This window comes from Tympanuchus pallidicinctus, unplaced genomic scaffold, assembly GCF_026119805.1.
Source record: "Tympanuchus pallidicinctus isolate F22 unplaced genomic scaffold, pur_lepc_1.0 scaffold12, whole genome shotgun sequence".
Taxonomy (NCBI): domain Eukaryota; kingdom Metazoa; phylum Chordata; class Aves; order Galliformes; family Phasianidae; genus Tympanuchus; species Tympanuchus pallidicinctus.
The window spans coordinates 13,006,235-13,023,508 of record NW_026294637.1 but is presented as its reverse complement, the minus strand read 5'-3'; the positions used below and the strand labels follow the sequence as shown (position 1 = coordinate 13,023,508).

The window sequence follows — 17,274 nt, the reverse complement described above, 5'->3', positions numbered from 1 at the left end:
ACCAACTCAAAATGCAAAGAAATGCAAAGAAGCCAGTTTGCCCTTTCCACGTATTCAGTGCATGACTGTACTTAAGTACTTTGGATTCAGCATTGAAATGATGCACTTAATAAATAGCACCTGACTAACACAGTTTGTCTCCCATTCCATAAACGTCTCACAGCAGCCTGCAGATTAAAATCTGCCTCCACATATATTTATAGCAGATTTTAATGTATACATCTGCCTAATATTCACAGCTAAAATTCACTCTCGAGTAGTGATAAGGAAGAGATTTCTTGAAGAGGATAGCTGTTACAAGGAACTATATTTTGAAAAAGTCTTCTGAAATGCACAGGTACATTTAGATGGAAAAGAATATGAAGCAAAATAGTTCCAATTATCTGATGTATCTACACACATTTCAGCCACTCACACAGGAGTGTTAATGTTCTTTTATCATAAACATACTGGCATCCATACATAACAGTTTAGACCACATGAAATACAGTGAACCCTATGAAACTATAATGATTATGTAAGCACCAACAGTTTACAGAACATTCCTAATATTTAAGTCTGAAACAGAAAACGCACTGGAAAACTGAACAAAAGATGCCTTTTCTTCTGCACAACATTCAGCTGATCAGTTGCCACTTTCTTAGAAAGGTATATCTGAAATATCCAAAAGCTGTAAAATGAAACAGTACAGTACCGTGATTTCTAGATCCAGTTTTTTCTGCAATTCTTCCACTTTCCTTTCAAGTTCGTTTTTTTGCTCCACCAATGCTTTCACTTCAGCTGAAGTATCAGAAACCTACAATTACATAGAGATGCTTATTGTTGTTTGACAATTTCATTTTCAGATCTGAAGTGAAACTGCAAGCAATATGAATAAAGTGTAGCACCAACTGCCTGAGATCAGCTGGGATTTTTCATACAAGCTAATATTTTCAAAGGAACCGCGATTCCATTTTCATAAAGCCTCTCAGTAATTGCTGAAGGCATGTTGCCAATAGTACAGAAAACATTACAAACCTAAAAAGAAATTCAAATTAGGCAACAACTGAATTAAATCACTAATACTTTGGGACAAATCTTACTGAGACACCTCCAATTACACAGACATCAAAGCGATTCATACATATATGTCAAGACAGATTTTTAAGTTCATAATTTCCAGGAACCTCTAAAAATATGTTTTATATTTTCATTTTGACTAATTATAGACCAGGATAAAAAATTCACCAGAAGTAGACATTTAGTTCTTCTAGTGCTATCTTTGCAACAACCGGACATTTCTTCACTCTGCTTTAAAACTGAGAAAACAGCACTCCTCAGAAACAAAAACTATAAGCAGACTCTCAGTGCCATTTAAAACAATATCCTCGATTACTGTTTTCTCTAAATGGCATATTAAAACACTATCTCCACTTAGGTACCACTTTACATCATTTTAATCAGAAGGTGTTCCAACATTATTTTTAAAATGTATGCCAGCATTCTCTTCAGTACAACAATCTTTTGATGTCCAAGAGATTTACTGTTTGCATTTCTTTCTTCTAATAAGTGAACATTGACACAGTCCTCATGGCAGACCTTTATGGTCTTTTTTAACTGCTAACAAAAATCCCACAAGGCACTTCAGCACGTGTTAAACACTAAGCTGTATCACTGGAAAATGACAAGCAAGAATGCTCTCACTAAGTCAGTGATGGGATTCAAACTTTTAAAGCACTGGCTGAATTAAAAAAAAAAAAAAAAAAAATTTTAAAAATAAAATAAAAATTCACCTGCGTTTTTCCAGCAGCTCTGGACTTTAAAGTCTGAATTTTCTCAAAAACCAAGTTGACTTTCCTCTTTGTTGCATCATCATTATCAGTGCTTCTAAAATACAGAGAAGAAAACAAAAATACGATCAAAGGCACTATTTTGTTAGCATCAAAACAAATTAAAAGTGTCCAAACTTTTTAAAAAAATCACCACTACAAAAAAAAAAAATCTACTATGAAAAAGTCAGAAATGATCTCAATGATTTCATTAAATCATCTGAAGGAAGGTTGTTAAAAATTTCAATTTCAAATGTTTTCTGAAAAATCATCACTGAACTCTTTAACTGCAGCTCTATTCTACAAGACAACTACTGTGGAAAGAAAAGTATCCAGAATTACTCAACAAATACTGAAGTAATTACTAGCAGGTTTCTCTAGTCCTGACTACTGCACCATTAAATCTCTCTTAAACAGTTGCCAGAGCTACATTAGCTACACTGAATCCAAGAAGCCTCAGAAACGCAAAGAAAGAATGCATAATGCACATCTTAATTTATTCATCCTTCCTTCCTGCCTTTTAAATAAGTTGTCATTAGAAAATGCAGTGTAAAAAGAAATTCCAGTTGGAGAATTTATTCCATTAAGTTTAACTTCAAAATTATTTAAAAGAAGGAAACATAATTCTGATTCACAAACTTCAAGTACTTTTAATCAAATCCTGAACAATACCCTTACAAAGTCCTGATTAGTTGGGTATTTCGACATCCTCTTGTGCCTTACTGGACACAACAAAGATATAAAACTACAGAATAGTCATTTAATCTAATAACAGCTTTGATTTTGCAGCTTCATATTTTAAATGTAATTGAAAATAAACATTGAGAAAACACAACCTCCCCTCTAGAAGTTAATTATGTTTACTAACCCTTCTTTAAGGTAATTGTAAAGTATTTGTTTAGCAGTCTCTTCATTTGTTTGATGTGCAACGTCTTGCTGGCCTTTTAAGAGATCGGGTGTTGCCTGAAAGGATAAAATGTCAAAAAGTACAATCCTAAGAGTGTTGTACATACAACCCTTGCAATTCAGATTATCCATTATGTTCTATTCTGAAGAAATGTATGTTCTGTGGACCTCAGTTTCACTAAGATTCGCTCGAGTTTGGGCTTACAGAAAAAAGGAAGCTTACGCTGCACCAAAAGAGCGAGCATCATTTTGTTTAGAGCTGCACAATTTCAGCATCCTGTTTTCATGCATTTATGCTTATGAATCATCACAACATCTTTTACAGTAATCCAACCTCTCTCTACTATCTTCTTTCAGCCAGATAAGAACGCGATTGTTTTCAAAATATGCTTTCTATACGCTCAACTATGGGACTAATTTTTGTATTTAAAATTTTTACGAAGAATCCTGCTATCTTATTTGGAAGTATTAAATCATTTGAGTTCATTCTAATGAAACAGAAAAGCACGCATTAACAGTATAAAAATTGTAGCATGCTACAGGGAAAAACATACAGAGTAAATTCAAAATTACCTGTATATTAGGGACGGATGAAAATGTTTTTAAAGAAATCTTTTTGGCTCCTGAATCAGGTGGAATTGTGATTCTGTTTGGCAGCAGCAGGGTAGAAGTTACTGTTCCAGCTTGCTCTCTCTTTTTCTGTCCTGGAAGTGTAGATGACCTAAATACGAAACTCTCAGTGTTATCTCCATTTTGTTTAAGATGCTGCAAAGAAGTGAAATGACTGTTCTGAGAGTCTTTGCCAGGCACCTGCAGCTTTCCAATACTTCGAGCAGAAATTTTCATCTCTTTAGAGGGTGGTTTCTGATCTCTGGATAACTGCTTCTGGAAGCAAACTTCAGACGGTTTTAGCAAGTGCTCAGTTGACTTACCTAAGCTCTTACTCACTTCACCCAAATAATCTGAATTCATATCAAGCTCTAATGACAAGGCACTGTCAACACTTCTTGACCTTTTACGATCGTCTGGATGAATTCTATTCCTTTTTCCTGGCCTACCTCTTTTATGAGAGTCAACTTTTTTATCAAACTTCTCAATTAGCTGATCTACTCCTGGAAGCGAACCGGTGTCAATATCACGACCAGTCCCAGGCAAAAATGGGATGTATCTCCTGTTTTCATGTCGATTAACATTGTCTGCATAGATTGCATACTCTTGGTCATCAAGTAAAAACCTGTATAATGAATTTGCAGAAGTGGGAGTAGCTGATGAAGATGATGATCTTCGTGAGTCCGGCACTGGCCCAGATGAGTCTTGTCTGCGAAAAGGAAGTACATCTGGTCTAGGCTTCCTTGTTTCTGGATAGGCAGCAGGACTAAGAGATGGGGATCTTCCCATAGATGAAAACGATTCTGAAACACCCACCTCACTGGGGCTGATTATGCTACCAGGACAATCCAACACCTCCTTGTTTTGGCCTTCTATGTCTACTGTCCTGCTCAAATGCATTTTTTTGGAATTTGCTTTGGTGGACTCCGCAAGATACGTATTTGTTTTCTGTAAGGATATAATTTTAGAAGAAGAAATCCAAGGCTTTACTTCAGTTTTCTCTTCATTTGCAAAAGATGAAGGTTTATTATACACAGAAGACTGGCAATTTTCCAAGTTCAAGTTATTTTTCTCAGGATCATAAGGCTGTAAAAGCTCGGGATGTCTTTGAAAGTTTAACAAGTTGGAGGATTTCAATGCTCCATCTTTAAAATCTGATATTCCACTTTCATTTTCATCTGAATTGGTTATCTTTAAGCTTTTAAACGTACAGGGTTGTATGTGCTGTGTTCCAGGAAAATCTGTGTGTTCGCTGTTTTTGTCCTCTAATTTAAAAGCAGTATTGGAGTCCGTGACTGACTGGCTTATAGTCTGAGAAATGACCTGATGTTCTTTCCCAGAAAGAGGAGGATTTTCTGACAAACACCCTTCTGTATTGTTTAGTACTATGTAAGGATGTCCATCAATTCCTTGCACTCTAATACTGACACCATAAGATCCTGACTTAGAATTTTGCCCATTTCTATTTTTTTGAATCTCTTCACTTGCAAGTTCAAGAGTAACTTCGTAGTCCTGCTGCTTAAAACCAGCAAAATATGGCTCCATGATATCAGAAGATTACAGCTGAATTAAAAAGGAAAAAAAAAAAAAAAGGTAAACATTAAAAAAAATTAGATTATTTCATTTATTAACTTAATTAGCCAGTCAGTACAGCTCTGAAGACTAACATGCAATGAAATCAGTATACAAGCTGTACAAAGCCCAAAGCACACACATGAAACACTCGACTGACCAATTCTGGGTCAAATGCAATGTTATTTTATGAATGCAACTGTTATGAAATAACAATTTGGGCTGCCTACACAGTCGCTGATGCTGTCTGCTTTGGAATCAGGTGATTTCACATACAACCAACCTTAGCGCAGCTTTTTGAGTCAAAGCAATTCTTATTTTGAGCATCTCCACTATATTCATTGAGACTATTGCCTTTGCAAAGCACGGATAATTTTATAGCCAACAGCCAGTATCAGCCATACAAACATTTAAACATAAGCCCAGGAGAGCAAAACAGCCAGGCATTTTTAGATTGTGACTATTACGTAACTACAGCACTGCCAGAGGTCAATATCCTCATGCCTTTGAGTTGCACTTATATGTACTTTGCTTTCAACATTTGCTTTCAGAAGTGGAAATGTCACTGCTTTCTCTAGTTTCGTCACTCTATGGTGATTTTTACTTTATTCATTCTGCAGAAAAAAATGTAAGTTGCTTCAAAAAATATCTGAAAATAAACTTTCGAACTACGCTGGAGAGTAGAGCAATCAGTGAACCCTGACACACTCAAGATCACTAAATGATGATGAATAATAATTAAGGGGAAACAAAAAACCTCTGTAACCATTTCACTCATGTAGCATCTCAGTGTGAACCATTTCCCCCAGATACTCAAATAAACAGCAAAACTGTATTTATTTTTTTTTTTTCCTGAGAGCAAATTTAAAAGTTTGGTTGAATATTAATAGTATTATTCTAGTTTCCAACCCATTATTCCTTCTCCCCTCAAAAGCTTCTTCTTCTCCCTAAAAAGAAAACCTCCAGCTCTTCCTCAACAGTAGGCTTGCTTCATCCAAAGAAAGCAGCATAGGTTGTTTGTCTCTAAAAGCTATGAAGAAATAAACGTGTGCCTTAACACATTTATAACAGTAAAGACAAAAAAAAAAAACCTTACAGAAATCAAAGTTTTAAAGCCTTTTTTTTATTTTAATAAAACATTTTTTCTTAATGGTGAAAAGCATACATGAAAACACAGCTGGCTCTATCATTCAAATACCTGAAGGATTTACTTAAGAGTTCCTGTTTTGTTGATTGTCAATGACTGACATTAAAATAAAGCCTTGCTGCTTACAGTCATTTTTACATGTTTAAAATCCTGATAGCATCTCAGGCTTAGGCAGGCTTACAGCAATAAATTGAGAAGAGTCAAGCAGGGACTTTTCCCTATACCTGCCCCACTCCACAATGAACTTCATCGTCATAAAAGCTGGAACATTCATGAGTGTACAACTCAGTCACAAAAGTTCTCATACTACAAATTTACTGAAATTCTGACATCAGACAGAGGCAGCAGATGACAGCTGGGGGCACTGACAGCTACAACTGTCCAGTTTTAATCCCCTTTAAGTCTACCAAAGCTATCAAATGTTATGACAGAACAGTCTGTTTACTCTCAAGCTTATGAAAAGAGGTTAGATATTTTAACAGGACTTAAGAAGTCATTTTTCCTATTGGTGTAGCTGCTTCTTGTCTTCTTGTAGTTTTTTAAATAACAAGAAAGTAGTTTTTGATGGGATGGATTTCTGTTGGTGGTGTTTGTTTTGTTGTTTTGGTTTTCTTTTAATAGAGAGACATAACTTCTAAGTTCAGTTTTCTGGCACAGTAACACTTGAACTGTAATATAGTCCTGTTAGTAGTTTTGTGTGTAGTCTCAAATGAGATTACAGATTGTTATTTTACAAGATTAGTTCTTATCTCCTGTTTGTGAAGACAATATCACAACAGCATGTACAAATTAAATAGGACGTAACAAATAGCAACTTCAACAAATTATTTAATTTTGAAAATATTTAACTAAAATGACAAAATAGTCAAGGACACGTAATAACCACTGTTTTTCAGAAATGAAAAATTCAGCTGCAATTTAGAACAATAAAAGCATATTTCTATGTTCTGAATAGTAATTATCTGCTGTTCATAACAAGTCAAATTTTACTGAGCAAAGTTTACCTGAAAACTCACAAACATTCAAAGGAAAAAAAAAAAAAAAATCACAGTTATCTACAGTTGCAACATTAACTTAAACAGCTGGATTTACTGATCAACAAGCTCAGTAAAGACATCAGCTGAAGCAAGTTCAGAACATAGAATTAAAGAACAAGGAAACATTGCTTCAGACACAGCGATTACTCCATGCAAGGTTTACACATACAACAAGAAAGTTTTCATTATATTTCCCAGAAAATTAATTTGAAGTTTAAGCAAAAGAGTCATTTCCAATGAAATAGCCCCTTGAAAATTGTGCAGAATACGTTGGTTTGACAAATGTTTTCCTTCACTTCAACACTGTGTTTTACCCACTGGTTTAAAACATCACAGCCCACAAAGCACAACCCCCAAGAGCAGCAGTTCTGGCACTGTTATCTCAGCTGTACAATCCCCTCGTTCTCCTCATGACAAAGCCAACAATCATGCATTACATAGGCACCCAGATCAGCTTTATTGAACCAGAAAAAAAAAAGAAAAAAGTTTTCTATCAGATCAGCAAGTAAGGCACTATGGAATGACGGGATCACCTACTCTGGCAGCAATGTGGTGTTGGAGCAGCTTAAGGCAATCACAAAACTCCAAACTCAATGTATATCTTAACTACATTTTCAGGGGACATAAATATTTCTAAACATTTCCGAGGACGGGCAGGGGAACCAACAAAAATCAACCACAAAAAATCCTCGATGGCACTGAGAGCTGGTCAGACCTTTCTTTTTAAAATAAGCCTTCTGAAGGGCTTTTGAACATTCATTTTAAGTAGCGGCCTTAAGTTGGCATGATAGTCATTGGTAGTTATACCATTACCAAGAAATGGTCACATTTTTCTTAACAATTTATTTTTGCCAAGAACAGAAAATATGACACAGGAGAGATTCTAATGTCTGAAAAGCCAATTACTTCACATTTTATTCTGCAGCAGTTTGTTCTACAGTGGTGATATGATACCTTGCTAAGTAACGCAGCAGTGAAACACAAGGTTTAACAGGTCAAAAACTTGTTTTTTTTTAAATGCTCCCAGACATGTCCTTTCACAGCTAATGCCACCTATTTTAATGCTAGCTACCATGAGTTACTTGAGACCAACCTCACAAAATAAAACCCATGTAACTTGGAACCCCTACAGCTCTCCCTGGCAAAATGAGTAGAAAAGAGTGCCTTTGAGTAACATCCCCTGTGCCAGAGATGGCCATTTGCTTCAGCAGCTATGCAGCCTTCCTAACATTACAGCATGCAATTGTTTCCACTCATCCAGTTCAGTTCTTATTTAGCCAAATCTTCAAGACAGATTTGTCCAAAATGAGGCTCCCCAGTCCAGCTAAATGCTACTCTCTGCATGCATACAAAGCTTGTTTTCTTGTCTCCTACACCCTCATTACTAAGCATGCCTCTAGCATATCTGTAATAAAGCACCTCACACTTTCTGCTTCTAGCATGCAGGCCAACTGGCTGCACTGGATAGTCAGAGGTCCTGGGAGACCACACAGAGATGCTGACAGCCACGTGGGTGCACACTGTTACTAGGTCCCACCAGCCAGAAAGCCATACAACCCTCATGGATTCTGTGTCAATACGTGTATTCTCCTCTTCCATTTATCTACTGAAGCAATGCGTAAAAATACAAGGGATCCAACTCTTCCACTTTTCCCAACTGTGTAGGATTCTCCCCTGGCTTTCTTGAGAACAGCAATACAGGAAATCTCTCATATCCAATATCATAAGCCTGAGACTCCTAAAACTGAATTACCTGAACATTTTTCATTAAAGGAGGATTAGGGCATACCACTATCTTCTTTCTGGAAGAGTGAATTTAGGTGAATGCTCTTGTCCTCAGGTTATTTGTCTTTTAACTAATTCTTGCTCTTGGAGTAATGAAGAAGAATCTCCAAGCTGCTGAATGACTTCTGAAAAATTTAAACTGATACAGCTCTATCCATACCTCTTTTTTAACAGTTAATGGATGCTTAGTCCAGATTTTTACACACACACAAAGAAAAACGACTGGAAGGAACTGTCCTTCCACTTTACATAACATTTGCTCTCCAGCTGACTGTTCAGAAAGCACCAGCAACAGCAGACAAAGTGGGTGTCAGGTCATTAACAGACGACAGTGCTATGAAAAAAAGAACAGGAAATAACTTCGGGAGAAAAAAGGAAGGAAAACTTACATACTGTGAGGATACAGAAAAGGAAGCAGATAGGATAATTCATGGAAAGACCAAAACTGCAATGTTTTTACACTCGGTGGAACACAGTGTCATAAACAAGCCGAGAAAGCATTAGGGGAAACTAAATCACTGTCAATGTTACCTACAATTTCAGACTTGCTGCAAGAGGAAAACCGGCCTGGGCTGCGGGGTCTGTTCCCTTTAGCTAATGTAGAAGACAGGTCTGGGGTAGCCGAGCTCACTTGATCTGCTTACAGGAGAGTGGAAGTTCGAAAAGTGAGATCTGAAAGCTATAGGGATGGAACTGTTAAAAGGAACTGTGAAACAAAGTTACAATGTGAACTAAAAATCTCTGGAAAACTTAACACCTTTTCTGACCTTAAGAGACAAAAAAAAAAAAAAAAAAAAAAAAAAAAAAAAAAAACTTCTGTTTATTTCACCCTCAAAACTTGGATCCATAGGTATGGAACACAGGTGTAAGGTTTTTGTTTGGTTTTTAAATCAAGCCATGATTAAATATAGTAGCCCCTGAATCACAGACAAGTCAAACAGTAGGAATTGTTCAGCAATACATTTTAGGAGGGCAGTATTTCAAAATTTCTGAATCAATTACTTCCACTTCTATTCCATGAAAAATATCAGTCTCTGTTCAGATTTCAGACAGCAGTCTACAAATGCTGTCAGAATTTCCTACATGAGAAAGAATTCAAAGTAACACATTGTTCCATAGCTCTTAGCAAGAGCAAGCAGCTGTGGTTAGGCTAGCATGGATTATTAGTATTTCATACATTTCTCCTGAAAAGCAGTGGTTAAGTCATAGATTTGCTGCTTTTAGAGATGATGTTTTCAGTGTCAGCTCTGTCCAAATATTAAACAACTTTATTCAGGCACTCAAATGGTAAAATACAATGTTAAGAGCCACCCCTTCAGGAACAGGAAAAGAGCTGTCTTTGAGAAAACTGAATAGAAAGAACTACTCACAGCAGTAAGAGTAAAAGCTGGGCCTAACAATATTGCTCCCTTCCTTAGTTTATACTCCCTCTGGCTGAAAAATGTTGTGCGAGAGGAAGTCTAAATGTCTCATGTTTAAAACATATTGATAGCTCCATGAAACTGTGCAACAGATTAGCTGAATGCTTGAGCCGTGTGACAACTAACAGGTTTTGTCTGTCTATTTATTTATTTATTTCAAAAGGAGAATCTGCTTCCATGGCTGTGAGTCAACAACAAGACATTTTGGCAGATCCTCAGGTCTCATTAACTGTCAACGTTTACTTGAAGAAAAGGATGTCCCATTGAAGAATCCCATTTTCTTAAGTTACTGCATATGAATTTAAGTAAGTCATAATTTCACAGGATTTATCCGCAGAAGAAAAATTACATGACTTAATGACCCAGCTGTTTCAGTAGAAATGAAAGTCTTCATTTTTTATAATGGTAAAAAGCGCTCCAAAAACCTCAACACTTACCACATTATTCTGAATTGTATTACCACTGCAATATAAGTGCCATAGCATTAACCCACGTGTTCATTTTCTGTATGAAATAATAATTTTCCAGACTCTCCCAAATCCTAAGAAGGAATTGATCAGAAACTGAAACGCATTAAAATACAAACACAGAAGACAGCCTACATGTAAAGTAGTTCATGTCTTCTGTCTCAGCTTATCCCTTCACACACACTCCAGTATTCAAAAATCACTTTAGAAAGGTGGAACACTACACTTGTGGGGTTTTTTTTAACAGCTGGTAGAAGCTTCACATAAGCACAAATACTGCCATAAGTGTACTCATATCACTGTACTGTTCTGTCTCCCACAGAAGCTAACATACACCTGCACAAGCTCTTTTTTTTTTTCCCCAGTACAACTGAATCCAACTTATTGGGGCTATCAGTTTGCACATCAAGTATCCAACACCACTGCAGTACAATTAACTTTTATAAACTAAAAAGCAAGCAAACAACAAAACTTTGTAAATACTTTTTTTTTTTTTTAAATGACAAATTAAAAAAGAAAAGGTTAAAAAAAGATAATAAGATATTTTTATCATATGTAGTTTAGTTGATCAAATTCTACAGTTTCATACCTATTGAAGAACTGACAGAAACAACAACTCAGTAACACAAAGATACAGGTTCTAAAAACAGTCTGTGATTTCAAATACAATAGCTGGTTTGTATCCAAACATCTGATGTGATTATACTCACTCCACAAGAGGTTCTATGTTGTTTCACTACTTTTTCCTCCAATTGTCAGTCTTAGAAACTTTGTGTTTTGTTCCAAGGAAATTATCTTATTACATCCCAATGATACCTTACCGTTCAAATAGAAGAGGGTGTATCCTGTTGATATTTCTACTCAGACAAAAAGTTTGTTAAAATGACAGCGTCTTTTAGAAAGCCCGTGTGAAAAAAGTAAAGCACAACCAGAATTACAGCAACCTTCATTAGTTTTGCTAGCGCTTCAAGAATGTTATTCATAGTACTAGATTTTAAAAATACTCCCCTACTATAAAATTATTTTTTAGCTTTAGACATTATGTATCACTGGACTTTCTTCTCCGTATTTCCACACAAAACAACGTTGACTATATAAACTGCAGTTACAGCTATACCACTGACCCACACAGATGCAACCAGCATAACCTTCACTACATGTGTGTAGCTGATTCCTAAATTTGAGGAGCTAAACGAGTACAACTGCATGCAGAGATCAAGGTGCATAACTAATCTATATGAAGACACACACAAAAAGGTAAATCTCTAAAGATATACTTGTAAGTATTTAAATACAAAAACTACACATAGAGGAGACTTCAGGAGTCAGATTTACGCAGCCAACATATGGCCGTGGCTTCATGCATATTCAAGCTGGTTATGGCTCCCATTTTTCTATTATCATGCTTAGTTTTAACTACAGTGTATTCTTCAAACACTAGCCTCTTTCAGAGAACTCTACCATGGATTTTAGAACTTCAATACACAGTCTGAACTGTGGGCTCTCAGCCCAGCCACGAGACAACAAGATGATATCATGGCTCAGTCTGAGAGGACTTGAGCAGAGGATAGAGACTAAATAACTCCATGGAGGAAAGCGGCTTCATAGCGCTGGACCGCTCCAGGAGACGCATCACTTGAAGGACTTGCAAAACCTAAGCTGACAGAGCTGTACAGTGTTGGCCCTGCTTGTACACTTCGGCTGAACCAGTTCCCACAGGTCACCACTCTTCTCACCCTCAGACGGGAAGAGTAATTGCTGGGGGGAAGTGAGAGAGCTTCATTATGAGGCTGCAAGCGTTTGAGGAACTGTATGTAACATTACATACCAACTGTTCTTGTAAATAAAGACTGCTGCTGAACCAATTAGAGGAGCAAATACTAGACATTTGTTGAGTTGATGTAACAGCTAATGGTCTGCAAATGACTACATGAAGGCGTACCCCCGCCCAGTAACAGCTTCTGAAGGTCTAACAAAATAATCTGAACTTGATTCACATCACTGAGAACATTTCCCTACATCTAGAGAAAAATTTTACCCACTTTTACTTTGTGTTTTATGTTAAAATAGATCACAAATCTTTACCCACTTTTGAGTGCTTTTAAGTGCAGAAAATACATTTTCCTCTTCTATTAAACTTCAGCTGCTCAGAATTACTGAGTTTATGTATGCACACGTACACACATACAAAAAAGCCACAGGCACACATACACGAATGTGCATGCAAAGGGAGCCTAGCCAACAAGTCTCCTGTTCAGAGTACATTTACACATTAGCTACTAAAGAGTTATTAAGTTCCGCGAATTCCTGGAGTAAAACTCTTATCATGCTCAGACAGCTGAGAGTCATGCGGCCATTTGAATGGAAATGACTCCTAGCATGCCTGCATGACAGAGCACGGGGACCCTCACAAAAAGGGGCAGTTTTAGACAAACCGTAGGCATCCTCCAGTCTTAACAGACTTGCTGGCGCTTTTTGGTGGTGTTTTTTTGATTGGCTGGTTTTTTTTTTTCTGGGGGGGTGGGGGGGAAAGTTTAAGAAAACGCTTTCCAAAACACCTCTTCATCTCCGTTTCTCATTGCTCTCCGATACTAAGCAGAATATGACAAAATTATTAGAGAATATTCATTATTACCGTCAATCTAGTTAATAGGTCCTGGAAATGCAGGAGATGGATCAATTTAATTTAGAAAACGGAGTTCACGTTAGCAAAAAAATATACACGGAAAAACTACACTAGATATTTAAAACGTTCAGCTATGAATTTCATCATTCATTCTATTTCTCATAAACCAGAAGGTTTTAAGGCTACACTTGGATGAACTCCTTCAAGAAGGCTGCCAGCTCTGCTGGCAGAGATGGTACAAGGTCACAGCAATACCCTGAACTCTAATCCCAAACAGTGGCGACTCCATGACTACCACTTCACTGGATCTTCAATACACACATTCCTAACGTTAATTTCTCAGGTTTAAGCATTAAATTGTTACACTCACACATTCTGAAACATACTACTATTTAGATTTAACTCACTCCAAGAATCAAAGTCAGATCTCTGAAACGTGTTAATATTTCCAAGTGAACATGCCTGAAACAATACTCCACAAACACAAACAGCGCCTTCCCTCATGCAACAGACTGGCAATTAAAACATTCTTCCACAGAAGATGTATTCTCCATCCTTTTGTTAAGGAAGGTCTGAAACATCAAAAGTAGTAACTTATTTCAAGTACATACTACCAACACAGCTTTCAAGACTTGCAAGAAGACTTACGAATGGCCAAACCTAAGCTGAGGATGTCTCAAGACAGTTCCATCTTATCCAGTATGCAGTTGGTAGGTATAAATTTCCTAAGTCTGCTTCATCTGAATACATAGGCAGTAGCTCAATCACTGCTGCTAGTGTTCAGAGTTACACAGAGATGGGGAAAATGGCCCATTTTAGTGTTCGTTGTCATTTCTTGGAAATCTGCTAGCATCAGTGATCTTGTTCAGATATCTGCCATTTCCCCTCCATTAAGGCAGGCAGACAGACACAACAAAAGGCTGAATGCCATTTTGGGCAATCGAGCTCACCTGATTTGGTATTTGGCTGTTTGGTATTTACAGACACGTTTTTGTGTCTTCAACATAGTAAAAAGGTGAGACAACAACATCACTATGACTATGTCTTCAAAAAAAGCATAAATAATAAAACACCGAGCTGACAACGAAACAATGCTGGACTACTCTGGGGTAATTTCTCACATCTGCAGAATTATTAGACCTCCAAATCCTTACGGTTGGTATTTTTACATAAGAATCTGCCCAGTGTAGTCCAGACTTACTAAACCACATGCAGCAAGGCTTTGCAAAAACATTTAACTCCTGCTGCTCCACAACAATTTAAAAATTCAAGTGCGAGGTCATGCCACTCCATCTACACATTTCAGATTACACTGCAGACTCCAGTCAAACCAGTTTGACCAATACTCCCAGAAAGATCAACTTCCTATTACACAATGCAGAAGAAGAAGAGTATTGTCACAAACTCTTTGTTTCTGCCTTGTCATCTCTTCACTGTGGTGGAATTCCTCTCACGTGACCCATCACTGCACCACACAACATTTTTACCATGAATTAAATTCCACATCTCCTGTATACACCTCACCAGAGGAAACTTAAGTGTATTCTCAAACGTTTTAATAGTGATAGTGAGAACCTAATACTGCAGTTAACAGAAACTGAAATAAGTTGGTTTGCTTGGAGGCAATTCAGGCAGCCTAAGACAATCTCTTCAGGATATTACCACAAATTCTGTAAGCAATCAGATTAGCAATGAATGTCCCTCCCTCTTCATGACTATCATAACATTAGGGACATTTGCAAAAATAATCCTTTGCAGTGGGTTTAGAAACAATTTCATTTGCAATTCAACATCAACCAACTAGGACTTCGTTTTGTCTACCCATACATTTGCAAAACACCAGAACTCTCAGTGTTAACCTATAAAAAGCATCGTCCTCTACTAATAATGATCACTTACTATGGAAAGATAATCCATCTTAACATCACATATGAATTTTAAATCAAAATTACAAAAACAGCTTTCTAATTCCACACTGAGTTTTCCGTTTCAAGTTTGTAAAGAGGCACACAGATAAAAGCACATCTTTCAACTAGTGTATGTGCAAGTATAGTTGGCTGTGTGCCAAAGAAAGAATAACATGCAATAAAAGTATGATAATTCCCAGTAATAACATGACACATTCCTTCATCTCCTTGGTATAAAGCAGTGCTTATCACACCATTAATGATACCTCTCACTACTCTATGTAAAGGCTTGCATGCACCTTTTTCCAAAACAAAAGACCTGAGTTTTTACTTGCACTCTAACTTCATTTTTAAAGCAACAACGAAATCTTATTAGCTGCATCGTACACCTCTTACATTACGCTGTGGTAACCAAACCTGGCTTAGCGTACAGCGTGCATATATGAGAATTTACTCTGGGTAAGGAAAAAAAATCCATCACATAACGACATGTCTAGAAAATATAATTGTTAGCAAAACAAGTTCTCACAAATCACCTTGAAAAATTAATCAGTGTTTTGGTTTTGCCATTTTAATTGTATTTTTTATGAAAGTTTTAAAGGTCTGTTAAAACTTGCTCTAGAGAGAACCTTAATTGTTGAGTCTTGTGACAGTTTGTTGTTAGAATAAACATCAGACATTGAATGCCTCGGATTCATATGGATATCATCTGTAATGATACCACAAATAACCGTATCCTACGGGGTGTCTGATTCATCTACAGGATTCATCTTATGAATGCATGCAAATAAACGTTCAGATAAATAAAACCATCTTCGAGGACAGGCTTCCACTATTTTTACCTTGGTAATTATTCCAACTCCACTGCAGTGAACTACAAAAACTATTTTGCTTGGGAAAAAAAAAAAAAAAAAAAAAAAAAAAAAACCACAAAGAAATTCGACTCTAAACCAAACTTACAGGCAAAAGATAAAAGCCGTACAACTAATCTTTTGTCGACGGCAGATGCTAATCCAAATTCACCACAAAAGCCGTACGGCAGCGCTGATCAACGAAGTTGTCACCAGACGGCAGGGATATAAACCATACACCGGACGCAAAGTTAATTGGGCAGCGCAAATGGCTGAAGCGAGAGCCTTTCCCACGATGCGAGCACACACCAGGCGGACACACCCTTTCGTAAAAAAGACGCCAATTTGCGGAGCAAGAGGGAGACGAGCACGTCGGAGAGGCCCCCGCCTCAGGAATGCGGGGAATCCCGGAGGAACGCGCGCGGGCACGGCGACCTGACGGCCTTCCGCGGCCTTCCGCGCAGCGCCCGCTCACCTGAGCGCGGGGAGCACAGCGGCACGGCCGGCAGAGGCACCGCACTGCCGCCCGGACCAGAAGAGACCCCTCCCTTTCACGGCAGAAAAGTTCGGGGCTCGCTGGAGGCGGTTTTCCCGGCGGCTGCCGTCCCCGCGGCCCGCTGGCAGCGTGCCCGTCTCCGCTCGCCGCGCCCGAAGCGCTGCCCCGAGGGGCGCCGGGGTGGGGAAGGCCCGGCGCTTCGCTGCCAGCTGCGCAGCACGGCCGTGCGAAGAGCGGCTCCGTACCTCCCTCACGGCGCCCTCGGCCTTCGGAAAGCGCCTGCTTAACGGAGCGATGAAGGGGAACGCCAGCGACCCGAGGGGAGCCCCATCCACAGCCCGGCCGCCCCGCTCCCCGGTGCCCGCTGCTCTCCGCTCAGGTCACGCGGCGACCCTCCGCTCGTCTGCCTGCCCGCCCGTCCGTCCCCACGAGGAGATCCATGCGGCGCCGAGCCGTCTCCCCTAGGTTCCCAGCGCCCCCGTCTCCACCCTTTCCTCACCGTTGCTCTCTCCAACAACTCGGAGCCGCTCTCGCCGCCGCCCCGGGGCAGTCCCGCTCTCAGCCAGAGCCGAGCGCGGACTGCCCGCCCCTCCTGAGGGGGAGGGGGTGCCGGGGCCGCCGTGCCGGGTCGGGGAGGAGCCC

General features: G+C 38.7%; 1 protein-coding gene across 6 annotated transcripts in view; it reads right to left on the bottom strand.

Annotated features, from left to right (window-relative positions):
* The window catches only part of CGNL1 (cingulin like 1), a 52,507-nt gene extending 35,233 nt beyond the window's left edge, over positions 1-17,274 (bottom strand). For 3 of the 6 annotated variants that reach the window (XM_052672404.1, XM_052672408.1, XM_052672409.1), the window contains exons 1-5: positions 17,132-17,274; positions 3,288-4,886; positions 2,677-2,771; positions 1,773-1,866; positions 695-796 (exon numbers count right to left, since the gene is read on the bottom strand). In XM_052672404.1, the coding sequence (XP_052528364.1) occupies positions 695-796; positions 1,773-1,866; positions 2,677-2,771; positions 3,288-4,868 (1,872 nt within the window). In that variant the 5' untranslated portion in view covers positions 4,869-4,886; positions 17,132-17,274. Of the gene's footprint in view, positions 1-694; positions 797-1,772; positions 1,867-2,676; positions 2,772-3,287; positions 4,887-9,399; positions 9,479-16,245; positions 16,474-16,611; positions 16,723-17,131 lie in introns of those variants that run through there. The other 3 variants (XM_052672406.1, XM_052672405.1, XM_052672407.1) reach the window with 3 other exon arrangements.